The sequence below is a fragment of the Lemur catta genome, chromosome 3 (assembly GCF_020740605.2).
Source record: "Lemur catta isolate mLemCat1 chromosome 3, mLemCat1.pri, whole genome shotgun sequence".
NCBI classification, from domain to species: Eukaryota; Metazoa; Chordata; class Mammalia; order Primates; family Lemuridae; genus Lemur; species Lemur catta.
The window spans coordinates 122,748,362-122,760,870 of NC_059130.1; the positions used below are offsets into that span (position 1 = coordinate 122,748,362).

At 60.2% G+C, this 12,509-nt stretch overlaps 1 protein-coding gene across 6 annotated transcripts in view; it reads left to right on the forward strand.

Annotated features, from left to right (window-relative positions):
• Nucleotides 1–12,408, forward strand: part of PLEKHG5 (pleckstrin homology and RhoGEF domain containing G5) — a 45,667-nt gene extending 33,259 nt beyond the window's left edge. For 3 of the 6 annotated variants that reach the window (XM_045546259.1, XM_045546262.1, XM_045546261.1), the window contains 20 exons: nt 1,948–2,077; nt 3,708–3,810; nt 4,143–4,203; nt 4,554–4,645; nt 5,012–5,148; nt 5,425–5,570; nt 6,141–6,350; nt 6,433–6,627; nt 6,979–7,074; nt 7,760–7,810; nt 7,923–8,072; nt 8,449–8,559; nt 8,676–8,825; nt 8,909–9,046; nt 9,167–9,286; nt 9,802–9,934; nt 10,026–10,141; nt 10,241–10,440; nt 10,912–11,688; nt 11,942–12,408. In XM_045546259.1, coding sequence (XP_045402215.1) covers nt 1,948–2,077; nt 3,708–3,810; nt 4,143–4,203; nt 4,554–4,645; nt 5,012–5,148; nt 5,425–5,570; nt 6,141–6,350; nt 6,433–6,627; nt 6,979–7,074; nt 7,760–7,810; nt 7,923–8,072; nt 8,449–8,559; nt 8,676–8,825; nt 8,909–9,046; nt 9,167–9,286; nt 9,802–9,934; nt 10,026–10,141; nt 10,241–10,440; nt 10,912–11,688; nt 11,942–11,951 — 3,126 coding nt within the window. In that variant the 3' untranslated portion in view covers nt 11,952–12,408. Of the gene's footprint in view, nt 1–866; nt 890–1,947; nt 2,078–3,707; nt 3,811–4,142; nt 4,204–4,553; nt 4,646–5,011; nt 5,149–5,424; nt 5,571–6,140; nt 6,351–6,432; nt 6,628–6,978; nt 7,075–7,759; nt 7,811–7,922; nt 8,073–8,448; nt 8,560–8,675; nt 8,826–8,908; nt 9,047–9,166; nt 9,287–9,801; nt 9,935–10,025; nt 10,142–10,240; nt 10,441–10,911; nt 11,693–11,941 lie in introns of those variants that run through there. The other 3 variants (XM_045546260.1, XM_045546264.1, XM_045546263.1) reach the window with 2 other exon arrangements.
• Nucleotides 12,409–12,509: the final 101 nt, after the last annotated feature.

Here is a 12,509-nt window from a genome sequence, read left to right on the forward strand (position 1 = left end):
CAAGATTTGCTAAAGCGCTTAAGTGTGGGATTACTGGGGAACAAGACATCTCAAAGTGTCACTGCACAGATTACTTAACAATTACAAGGAGAAAAGGAATTTTTACAAGGTACAGCGAGATCCCCAAATGATCCCGCATCTCGGGCGCACTGACAAGAACACAAAGTCAGCTCTGTGGTGTCCCTGCCCGAATGCTCAGTCCGAAACTCTCTGAGGACCACCAGACAAGTCCATGCTGAGTGGCTTTGTGCCAGACTGCTGGCTTGGATGCGTCAAAAGTGTCAATGTTGTAGAAGACCAAAAATAAAAGGGGAGAATTCATTTTTAAAGGGATAAACAGAAACAAATCATATGTTAACATTGATTGGATCTTATATGGGGAAACAAATCTACACAGGACATTAAGTTGGGAGAATGTCAATATAGACTATAGATGGACCATATGTCCAAGTTCAGTTTCCCAAGTGTGATGGTTGTATGGGGTTTTGTAGGAAAACGTCTTTATTCTTCCGTGATGGCATGATTTCTGCACCAGAGGAAAGAGAATGAGAGAGAAAGCAACTGTGTTAAATATTAACAACTGTGGAGTCCAGAAGGGTGTGTGGATGTCATTGTGCCTTTTCTTTTTGAAGACAGAGTCTTGCTGTGTCTCCTGGGCTAGAGTGCAGTGGCATCCTCTTAGCTCACTGCAACCTCAAACTCCCAGGCTCAAGCAATCCTCCTGCCTCAGCCTCCCAAGTAGCTGGGACTACAGGCACATACCACCACATCCAACGAATTTTAAATTCTTTGTAGAGACGGGGGTCCCACTATGTTGCCCAGGCTGGTCTGGAACTCCTGGCCTCAACTGATCCTCCCACTTCAGCCTCCCAAGGTGCTAGGATTGCAGGTGTGAACCACTGTCCCTGGCCAATTGTGCTATTCTTATAACTTTATGTAGGTTTGGAATATTTTTAAAACAAAAATTGGGAAAAATAAAATAGTGAGGCTGGGAGGAGAGCACTAGGAAGTCATGAGGATGGATTCCTACTTCACAGAGGTTAGCTGCAAAGGGAAAGAGAAACGCAGCAGTAGCTGGAGGTGAACTGAGGCCAAGACACTGTCTTTATAAGATGGAGAAATAAGCACGTGTGGGTATGACGACGGGAATGACCCAGCGGAGGGAGGCTCAGTGGTGCCGGGAGGGGAGAATGCTGAGAATGCCCAGCTGAGCTGCGGGCGGGTCTGGGAGGAAGGACTGGACTTGGATTGGAACAGGGTGGTTCATCCAAGTCCTGGGCAGGTGGTGGGAGCTCAGGGACCTCCTGATGGCTTCTGTTTCCCTGGAAAAGGAGGAAGCAAAGTAGTCTGCGGGGAGTGGGTTGGGGTGGGCCATTGGAGGGCAGAGAAGATATGAAACAGTCATCTGTGAGGATGGCTGATATGGTAAATCCAGGCTCAAGTCACCAAGCAGTGACTCACGGGCACCACACGGGCACTGACACCAATACCACCTTTGTCTGACTCCTCCATAACTCCTGCACTCGATGTCTTTAGGAACCCAGGTGGGGCCAGCTGTCCAGGGCCGGGGCAGGCCATAGAGTGAGGCAGAGGGCCTGGGCCGGGAGGAGAGGAGGGGCTTGCTGGAGCTCAGGGCCTTCTGGCTCCAGCCCTGAGAGCGCCCGAGCTGCATTATTTGGGGTGGCGCCAGCCTTGTAGTTATTGCCTTGACATCTTCTCATGGGCAGGGCCGTGCTTTTCTCTGCATCCCTGGGAATGGACACGTAGCAGGGGCTCGGGGAACATTTGCCAGGTGCAGCAGTGAGCACGAGGCACCCTGTGGAGAAGGGCTGGCTGGCTGGTTGGCCAATGAGAGCAGCTGGGAGCCCCACCTGTGCACTGCAGAGGTCTGGCCGCCGGGTGGCCCCGTCAGGCCCATCCCGACCCCCCGCCCATCCTTCCTCCCAGGTATGCCACCACGCCGACTGCCAGCAGCTGCACCGCCGGGGACCCCTCAACCTCTGCGAGACCTGTGACAGCAAGTTCCACAGCACCATGCATTATGACGGCCACGTCCGCTTCGACCTGCCCCCACAAGGTGAGCACAGGAGGGGGCCCCCAGCCCAGACCCCAGATCCCCTGTAGCGGCTCTGAGCCCCGTGTCTGAGGGGACTGTTTTGGTAACTGTTGGAACTGTGAGAGGGCCACAAGAAGGACAAGAGTCCACTGTAAATAATGAAACCCACATATGTCATGGTTCCTTTTGTTCTACCAGTTTTTTTTTTTTTTTTTGAGACAGAGTCGCTCTGTTGCCCGGGCTAGAGTGAGTGCCATGGCGTCAGCCTAGCTCACAGCAACCTCAAACTCCTGGGCTTAAGCAATCCTACTGCCTCAGCCTCCCGAGTAGCTGGGACTATAGGCATGCACCACCATGCCCGGCTAATTTTTTCTATATATATTTTTAGTTGTCCAGATAATTTTTATTTCTATTTTTAGTAGAGATGGGGTCTCGCTCAGGCTGGTCTCGAACTCCTGACCTCTAGCGATCCACCCGCCGCCTCAGCCTCCCAGAGTGCTAGGATTACAGGCGTGAGCCACCGCGCCCGGCCTGTTCTACAAGTTTTTTAGCAAGAGAGAAAATCGGGGGGCTGTGGTCCTCTCGAGACAGGCTTGTCTCTACTGGGTGTTGTGTTCTCCCTGGTTCTCACCTTCTGCAGCTGCCCCTGCCCCTTGCAGTTCTGCCTGTCCCCAGGACAGGGGACTTCTGGGCAAGTCCCCCAAGCCAGGCTGTTGTCCTAGCAGAGGCAGTGTGTGGTGGGTGCCCTCAGATCAGAATGAACTTGTAGCAGGAAACAAGAAACCCTCCTGGCCGGGCGCGGTGGCTCACGCCTGTAATCCTAGCACTCTGGGAGGCCGAGGCGGGTGGATCGCTCGAGGTCAGGAGTTCGAGACCAGCCTGAGCAAGAGTGAGACCCCGTCTCTACCAAAAATAGAAAGAAATGATTTGGACAGCTAAAAATCTATATAGAAAAAATTAGCTGGGCATGGTGGCGCATGCCTGTAGTCCCAGCTACTTGGGAGGCTGAGGCAGGAGGATCGCTTCAGCCCAGGAGTTTGAGGTTGCTGTGAGCTAGGCTGATGCCACGGCACTCACTCTAGCCCGGGCAACAAAGCGAGACTCTGTCTCAAAAAAAAAAAAAAGAAACCCTCCTGCTGAGAAGGGCCCGGTTAAGGCCCGCTGCCCAGCCAACTGGCTGTGCGGGGTGGCTTAGAGCCACCAGGCCCCTGGAGACATGCCAACAACCTCCTTCCCAGCTGATCAAAGGGACAAAAGGAGTCTCCCCTTCTGCCAGGGCCCCCTGGGACTCCAGGTGTGGTCATAGCAGGGGGGAGGCGAGGCCTGAAAGAGAAAGGGGAGCCCATAGGCTTTGGTCCCTTTCCCATTACAATCCTGGAGGCAGGGCTTCCTTATCTTTATTTTATGGAAGGGTAAACTGAGGCCATAGGTGGGTTTGTATTGAGGGCAGGGCATCCCCTGGGGTGTCATTCCAGGTCCCTTGTGTCCTTTTGGGTCTGCAGGGGGGATAGATAACAGTGACTGAGCCCCTGTCCTCACACAACTGAAGGGCCTTAGCTACCCTCTGGGGGGTTCCAGGGTAACAGACTGTGGTTCCCCTGGAGGGGCCAGGGTGGGAGCAGGCACAACCCCCATGCACTTTCCTCCAAAGGCTCTGTCCTGGCCCGGAATGTGTCCACCCGGTCATGTCCCCCGCGCACCAGCCCTGCAGTGGACTTGGAGGAGGAGGAGGAAAGCTCTGTGGATAGCAAAGGGTAAGTGAGGGGTAGGCGGGCTGAGCAGGTACCTTGGAGCGTTTCCAAGGCTGAGTCTGAGATTGGAGATTCCGAGACCAGATGCTTTGGTGCTTTACCCAAGAAGGGCTGATGGGCCAGACCCCCTGTGGCTGCCCTGGTTCCTGAGCCAGCCTGCGCCATTGGGTGTGACTCCTGTGTTGGCCACCAGAGGGCGCACAACCCCGGTGGGCCTGGCCAATGCACCTGAGTTACCTGTCCCCTGGGGTGAGCGAGGCGTGGGGGTCAGCAGAGGCCCCCACTCATGTCCCATGGTGGTGAGGGCCCACCCACACTCCAACGTTTGCCTTCAGGGACCGGAAGAGCTCAGGCCTGAAACTCTCCAAGAAGAAAGCAAGGAGGAGATACACAGATGTGAGGAGCCCCCGGGCTGGTGGAAAGGGCCTCCCAGATAGCCCCCAGCCCCAGGCCCTTTGCTGCCCCTGAGGCTGGGCCTCCCTGCTCTGAACTCCAGGAAGAGGGGTGGGCTCTGCAGTCAGGTGCCTCCCTTGCCACCCTGCGCCCAGCCTGGTGCTGCCCACCTTTGCCCAGGTGGGGGATGCTCCAGGAGCTCCTTGGGCGGCAGGGGTGCTGGGGGGCCTCCAAGGATGGAGGTGGGCTGGAGAGATCGCTGGCATTCACTTCCCTGCTGGGGTTCCCATCCTGGGCCGTAGGGTGGGGGCGGTGAGGAGTGCAGTGGAGAGGCTAACCCTGTGTCCTCTCAGGACCCAAGCAAGGAGTGCTTCACCCTGAAATTTGACCTGAACGTGGACATCGAGACGGAGATTGTACCAGCCATGAAGAAGAAGTCGCTGGGGTAGGGCTTGGTGGGGCTGGGGGCAGGTGTGGCCTCCCATGTCCGAGGCTCCACGTCTCTGCAGGTGTGACCGTGTGTGTCTGTGTGGTGGTCTGTGAGTGAGCGAGTCCTCACCTGTGGGCACACCCGTGCACATGGGTGTGCACACCAGCATGAGGGCACGTGACTGGGTCTGTCCCCCTCTGCATTCTACCGCATCCACCTCGGCCTGCCTGAGAACCTCTGTGGCCAGGTGTCTGTGCACCTGTGTGTGATCCTGTGCGGGCCTCCCTTTTCCGTTGGGAAGGTGGGGAGCTGGGGCTGTGGGTGGGGTGGGGGCTCATGTGGCTGCCCCTCTAACTCACAGCCCTCCTGTCCTGGGGGCAGGGAGGTGCTGCTGCCGGTATTTGAAAGGAAGGGCATCGCGCTGGGCAAAGTAGATATCTACCTGGACCAGTCCAACACACCCCTGTCCCTCACCTTTGAGGCCTACAGGTTCGGAGGACACTACCTACGGGTCAAAGGTGAGCAGCAGGCTCCACAGGCCCACTAGCTAGGCAGGTGGCTGGGGCCTGGCAGGGCCTCCTGGAGCTCAGGTTCCCATTGGCTGTGGCCCTGAGCAGGCTCATTACCATACAGGTGTCCCTGCTGGGTGCTGGTGGCAGGTGCTGGCAGGGCGGGGCTGTGAGGGGAGGGTGGCCCAGCCTTGGTTTGGATCCTTAAGGGAGAGAGGACTGGGGCCCCCTCCTCCACCAGACCTGGCACTGAGGACCTCTTGTTGCCCTCACACGCTGCTCCAGCCAAGCCAGGGGACGAGGGCAAGGTGGAGCAGGGAGTGAAGGACTCCAAGTCTCTGAGTCTGCCCATCCTGCGGCCGGCTGGGCCCGGGCCCCCTGTGCTGGAGCGTGTGGACCCCCAGGGCCGCTGGGAGAGCCTGGACATCTTGGTGAGGAGGAGGGGCTGTGCCAGGACTGGGGGTGGGGAGGGGCCCCCCTCAAGGGGAACGTCCCGGTGGATCCCTCACTGCCTTCCGTGGGGCTTTAATTGCCCCTTTGGGAAAATGGGGCTGGCTGTGAGAATAGGGGGCCCTCTCTCCCTGGATTGAACCCTACTCCAAGGTGATGGGTCTTGTCTCTGAGTCTTCTAGCGACCAAGGAGTCAGAGTGTGTGTGTGCGCGTGTATGTGTGTATGAGGGCATTTGTGGGGGGAGTGAGACTGTATGTGTGTGTGCCATGGCACCCTTTTGGGCTGGATTTGTGAGTGCATCTGAGCATGTGTGTAACTGTTTCTCTCACCTGCTTCATGCTGTGACTGGGGGATGACAGTCCAGGTATATCTGTCTGGACCTTTCAGCCCCTGAAGCATGTTTCAGTCTCGGGGGAGGTGGCAGCCCAGGGCAGGGATGCAGAGACCCTCTAACATCCCAGGCTGGCCTGAGGTTCTAGAAAAACATGTTGGGATGGGGCTGTGGGCTGGGATCGGAGGGCCTGGCCTTGACCACCCCTCCTTGGCCAGGCCCCCGGCCGCCGACGCAAGAACATGTCGGAGTTCCTGGGGGAGACCAGCATCCCAGGGCAGGAGCCCCCGACACCCTCCAGCTGCTCTCTGCCCAACAGCAGCAGTGGCGGCGCCAGCAGTGGGGGTGGTGACAGCTGGAAGAACCGGGCGGCCAGTCGCTTCAGTGGCTTCTTCAGCTCGGGCCCCAGCACCAGCACCTTCGGCCGGGTACATGGCCCTTGGACCCCACCTCAGGGCAGGGCAGCTGGCTGGCCCGACCCCCTAACCCTGACCACGAGTCTCCTTCCAGGAGGTAGACAAGATGGAGCAGCTGGAGAGCAAGCTGCACGCCTACGGCCTCTTCGGGCTGCCCAGGCTGCCCCGGAGGCTGCGCTTTGACCACGACTCCTGGGAGGAGGAGGAGGACGACGATGAGGATGAGGACGAGGACAGCGCCTGCCTGAGGCTGGAGGACAGCTGGCGGGAGCTCATCAGTGGGCATGAGGTGAGTGCTGCCCACAGCCCTTCCCCTCCCTTGTTGCAAAAGGGGGACAGGCCTTGAGAGGACTCAGTGGGACATCCCCAAGAGGCTACTGTTTTCTTTGGCCCACTTTGGGGAAACTGAGTCTAGATGGAAATGATGAGCTGCTTGGCTATTTTAGTGGCAGAGGAGGGCTCAGAACTTGGGTGTCTTGACTGTGATAATTCATGTGATGGTGAGGGTGACCCTGCCCCTCTTAGGACCTGTGTGTCCCCATTGGGAAAACAAGGAAGTTGCAGGCTGGGTTGCTCACCATCCCCTGGCCATCCGGAGATGCCGAGGGCTCCTGGTTGACCATCCCTGTCCTCCCTCTAGAAGCTGACCCGGCGGCAGTGCCACCAGCAGGAGGCGGTGTGGGAGCTGCTGCACACGGAGGCCTCGTACATCAGGAAACTGCGGGTGATCACCAATGTGAGTGGCCTCTCTGGGCGGCCCCTCGGCTGAGTCTGGGCCTTTGCATAAGGAGCAGGTGCCTGACAATGAAGGGGGCCAGAAAGTCAGACAAGGGCTGCACCCTGGGGAGGAGGTGGTTCCCACAGGCACCTGGGAGGGGGCGTCAGGCTTTGCCAGGTTCAGCTTGTTTAGCACAGGTGAGGCCTCATTCTTTCACTCATTCACTCAACGGCTATTTCTGAACACCTGTCGTGTGCCAGGTGCCCAGCAGCCCACACCCTAGACGGGGCAGAGTGGGCAGGCAGTGTAGAGTGGGCAGGCACTGGGGTCGGGGGCCTCTGTCCTGGGCTTGGAGGTTCAAGGAAGGCCTCCCCGAGGGAGGAAGCCCCGTCCGAGAGGAACCGCAGAGGCTGAGCCAGGGCAGAGGTAGAGGAGAGAACTCCAGGTGTGGCTGCAAGGCCAGTCTCCCCCAAGCTTCCGTCCAGGTGGGGCCAGGGCAGGGTGAACCCCAGGTGGGCTCTAGGGGCTGGGCTTCTCCTGGGGGTCTGGAGCTCTCAGGTGTGAAGGCCAGAGGGTACACCCTCTTTATCCCTGGCAGCTTCAGGGCCTCCCAAGAGAAGGAAGGGGCTGAGGGGAGCCCGAGTCTGGGTGGGGCTTCTGGGCCGGGACTCCCCCCAGCTGCAGCGTTTCCCTGCCCCCACAGCTGTTCCTGTGCTGCCTTCTGAACCTGCAGGAGTCGGGGCTGCTGTGCGAGGTGCGCCTGGGCCCAGCGCGGCGGAGGCGGGGGCTTGGGGGCGGGGCCTTGCGCGGGGCGGGGCTATGCGTCGGGGGGCGGGGCGGGCCGAGCTCACCTCCCGCTCGAGCAGGTGGAGGCCGAGCGCCTGTTCAGCAACATCCCCGAGATCGCGCGGCTGCACCGCGGGTTGTGGGGCAGCGTGATGGCGCCGGTGCTGGAGAAGGCGAGGCGAACGCGGGCGCTCCTGCAGCCCGGGGACTTCCTCAAAGGCTTCAAGATGGTACGGGCGGGGCCGGGCGCAGGCAGGGACACCGAAGCAGGGCTGGGGCGCCAGAAGGCTCAGTGGCCCGATCCCATCTGCCCATCCTCCCCAACCTGCCCCTGACCGGTGACCCTACATGTCCCCTAGCGGCCAAAGGCGAGGAGTTGCGAGCCGGTTGTCCGAGTCTGAACCTGGTCATCTGCCCATGCCACCTGGCGGCGGGTGGTCACTTTTGCTGAGGCTCAGTTTCCTCATCTGGAAACAGGGATAGTGAGCTGGCCACCCCCGGGGTGGTCGCCCGAGCTTAGTAAGGAGGCGCTCGGGAAGCGCCTGGCGCGGGCCGGCCCGCCAGGCGCGCGGTGACCAGTGCTCTGGTGGTTCTGCCCCGGGCCAGTTCGGCTCGCTGTTCAAGCCCTACGTCCGATACTGCATGGAGGAGGAGGGCTGCATGGAGTACATGCGCGGGCTGCTGCGCGACAACGACCTCTTCCGGGCCTACGTCACGGTGAGGGCGGCCGGGGGGTGGGCAGGGGCGCAGGACCACCGGCACCATCCGGGCACGGGCGTGGGCCGCGGTGGGCGTGGCATGTCCCGAGCCCCGCCCCCGCCTCCTGTCCGCAGTGGGCCGAGAAGCAGCCGCAGTGCCAGCGGCTGAAGCTGAGCGACATGCTGGCCAAGCCCCATCAGCGGCTCACCAAGTACCCGCTGCTGCTCAAGTCGGTGCTGAGGAAGACGGATGAACCGCGCGCCAAGGAGGCCGTCGTTACCATGGTAACCGGCATGGTGGGCGTGGCCCTCCACAGCCCTCTGTCCCTCCATGACCCCGGGTCTGAAGCCCCATCGCCTGCCCCTAGATCGGCTCGGTGGAGCGCTTCATCCACCACGTGAACGCATGCATGCGGCAGCGACAGGAGCGGCAGCGCCTGGCCGCCGTGGCGAGTCGCATCGACGCCTACGAGGTGGTGGAGGGCAGCAACGACGAGGTGGACAAGGTGGGCGCGTGTGCCTGTGGGGAAGGGCAGACAGGGAGCCTTGCTCAAGGACTCCCAGCCGAGATGGGGAGTCAGGCCCTGACCTCCCCTGTACCTCCACCCGCTACCCTCCACCCCCAGCTCCTGAAGGAATTTCTGCACCTGGACCTGACAGTGCCCATCTCTGGCGCCCCCCTGGAGGAGACTCGACAGCTGCTGCTGGAGGGGAGCCTGAGGATGAAGGAGGGGAAGGACAGCAAGGTGGCTCCTGGGCTGCCCCCGGCCCCAGGGCTGAGGCCTCTCCCACTCCTTGCCTCCTGGCCCCCAGTCAGTGGTTCTCAGCCAGCTGGGTGGTGACTCAAGAGCCAGTGACTTTGTGGCCATAGGGAGGGATGATTATCTGCCTGCAGTTGACTCTTTACAACCAACAGCAGCAGAGTCATAGCCCAGGGAGGGGCCGTCTTGCCCACTGAGGGGTTCCGGGTGGGAGGGAGGGGCACATTCCATAAGTGGGCCAGGAGCCCTCATGCCTGGCTGCTGTGCTGTTAACCCTGCAGGCACTGGGTAGCCAAGAGCCTGCAAGCTATGGTTTTAAAACCATCTCCCTTTTCTTTTTAATATAAACTTTTACTGAAATAAATCATAAATATATATCTCAATGAGAAAGAACGATCTTCCCCTTCATTTTAATTTTACTTGAAGGTTCACTAGGGGACGGGGGCAGTGAGTGCTCCTGAGGGGCTGTGGGGCCTGATGGCTCTCCTGCTCCACCCCAGATGGACGTGTACTGCTTCCTCTTCACGGACCTGCTCTTGGTGACCAAGGCAGTGAAGAAGGCCGAGAGGACCAAGGTCATCAGGCCACCACTGCTGGTAGACAAGATTGTGTGCCGGGAGCTACGGGACCCTGGTGAGGAGCCCTGGCCCCTGCTCTGGATGGGGGCTGTGATGGACAGGGACTGTCGTCGTGGCTGACACTGACTTGGGCCTTCCCTAACCAGGCTCCTTCCTCCTCATCTACCTGAATGAGTTTCACAGTGCTGTGGGGGCCTACACATTCCAGGCCAGCGGCCAGGCCTTGTGCCGTGGCTGGGTGGATGCCATTTACAATGCTCAGGTGAGAGCAGAGGAGCGTGGAGGGTGAGAGCAGGGTGGGCTGTGGGGGCCACTGATCACAGCATATTCTGCCCCCATGCACCCCCAACCCCTAATGCAGAACCAGCTCCAACAGCTGCGTGCACAGGAACACCCAAGCAGCCAGCAGCACCTGCAGAGCCTGGTAGAGGAGGAGGAGGAACAGGAGGAGGAAGAGGAGGAGGAGGAGGAAGGCGAGGAGAGTAGCACTTCTAGCACTTCGGCTGCCAGCTCCCCCACCATCCTGCGCAGAAGCAGCAACAGCCCTGACTCCCAGCACTGGTATGTTTGCTTAAGACCACCCAGCGGTCACAGCAGGGCAAGCATTCCAGCCCAGGACTCCTGACTCCAAGGCCTAGCCACCTCCCCTTCCTCTGAATGGTCTCATCTTGTAAACCCAGGTGTGTGTGTGGGGGGGGGGGGCTCTATCTTCCACCAGAGTCCAGGTGGGCAGGGCAAAGAGCTTTTGAATTGCTTGCCAGTTCTGATCTGTTAGTGGTAGCTGTCTGGAGTGCTAAACTGAGGATTGTTAGAGTACATGCAGTCTCATCAGGGAAGAGTGCCGTGATCCATTAATGATGCCTGTTGTGGCCACAGGTGTCAGAAGGTCTGGCACATGTGCCCCATGGTACCATCTCTGAGCCTCCAGCTCCTGGGGGCAGAGGCTGCAGACCTCTGTGTATTCCCCAGCATGGGCTGCCCCAGGCCATCTGGTTTCCTTTAGCCGGGCTGACTGTCTTCCCGGCCCCGCAGTGCCTCGGACGGCTCCACGGAGACCCTGGCCATGGTAGTGGTGGGGCCTGAGGAGGTGGTGTCCTCTCCTGAGTTTGATGGCGGCCCCTTCAGCTCCCAGTCAGATGAGACCTCTCTCAGCACCACTGCCTCATCCGTCACGCCCACCGGCGAGCTGCTGCCTCTGGGCCTGGTGGATGGCTGCTCCTGCTCCATGGACTCTGCCTATGGCACCCTCTCCCCGACCTCCCTGCAAGACTTTGCAGCCCCAGCCCCTGTGCCGGAGCCATTGCCCCAGCTCCCTGAGTTACCACGAGCCACTTCCCCACCGCCATCACCCCGCCTCCGCCGCCGCACCCCTGTCCAGTTGCTGCCCTGCCTGCCCCACCTGCTCAAGTCCAAATCTGAGGCCAGCCTCCTCCAGCTGCTGTCAGGGGCTGGAACCCATGTAGCACCCCCAGCCCCCAGCCGCAGCCTGTCAGAGCTCTGCCTGGCCGCTATAGCTCCAGGTGCTAGGACTCAGGGCTGCTCTCGGGAGGCTGGGCCCAGCTGGGATTGCAGGGGGGCATCTAGCCCTGGCAGCGGCCCCAAGCCATTAGAGCCTGAGAACAGGGCCAGCTGCTTGGCTGAGGAGCCTGCAGGCCCTGCCAGGAGGTGCAGAGAGCTGCCCACAGGGAGCTCTCCCGGGGTCCAGCCAGAGCCCCCCACAGGGGTCTCTGCCCAGCACAGGAAGCTGACACTGGCCCAGCTCTACCGGATCAGGACCACCCTGCTGCTTAACTCCACGCTCACTGCCTCGTGAGTGGCCTGGCCAGGGATAGAGGGCAGGTGGCTGAGTGTTTTGGCATTGGGGGCACAGTCATGATTGGGAGGGTGGGTGTTTGGGGGTGGTGATTGCAGGGGGAGCCAAACCCTGCCCCAGTGCCTGAGTGCTGGCATCTATGGCGGGCAGCAGTGAAGGGGCCTGAGGGTCACAGTAGGGAGGAGAGGGTGCCAGAGCCACCCTGTGAGTCCATCAGCCAAGGAAGGACTGTTTCTCCCCAACCTACAGAGAGGTCTGAGCAGAGGGAGGCCCCCAAGAGTGCCACTGACCAAGGGACAGCAGACAGCATGCCTCCTGCGGGGTGCCAGCACCTGCTTCAGCTGCTGCCTCCTGTGTGCACGAGCCGGAGCCTGGGCAGGACCTCTGCACCACCCGGGGCCGATTCGCACTTTTCCAGACTGGATGGAGTGGAGGAGGACCCACTAGAGCCCCCAGCCCAGGCTACAGTAGCCCCCCCACACCTGCCCAAGCAGTCCCTTGTGTCCTCTCCCTGAAGTCACCAGCTCCTCTGGGCTGGGCTCCCAGGCTGCCCTTCCCACCTGCACCCTCGTCTGGCCTCTAGTGGGCCCTGCTCCTGCCCTCTCCCCACCCTCCATAGGTCCCACTGGCCACCCCAGGCTTGGGCTGGGCTCTGTGTAAGTTGCATATTTATTGAGCTTTCGATTCTTTTATAAAGACTTGGACATACTCCACTAGAAAGAGTCCTTTGCTTTTGGAGGCTACCCCCTTCCTGGCTCAGGTGTACTTGGGCTCGGGTAGAGCTCAGGTTGGGTGCCTTCCTGTGCCCCTGTGCCAC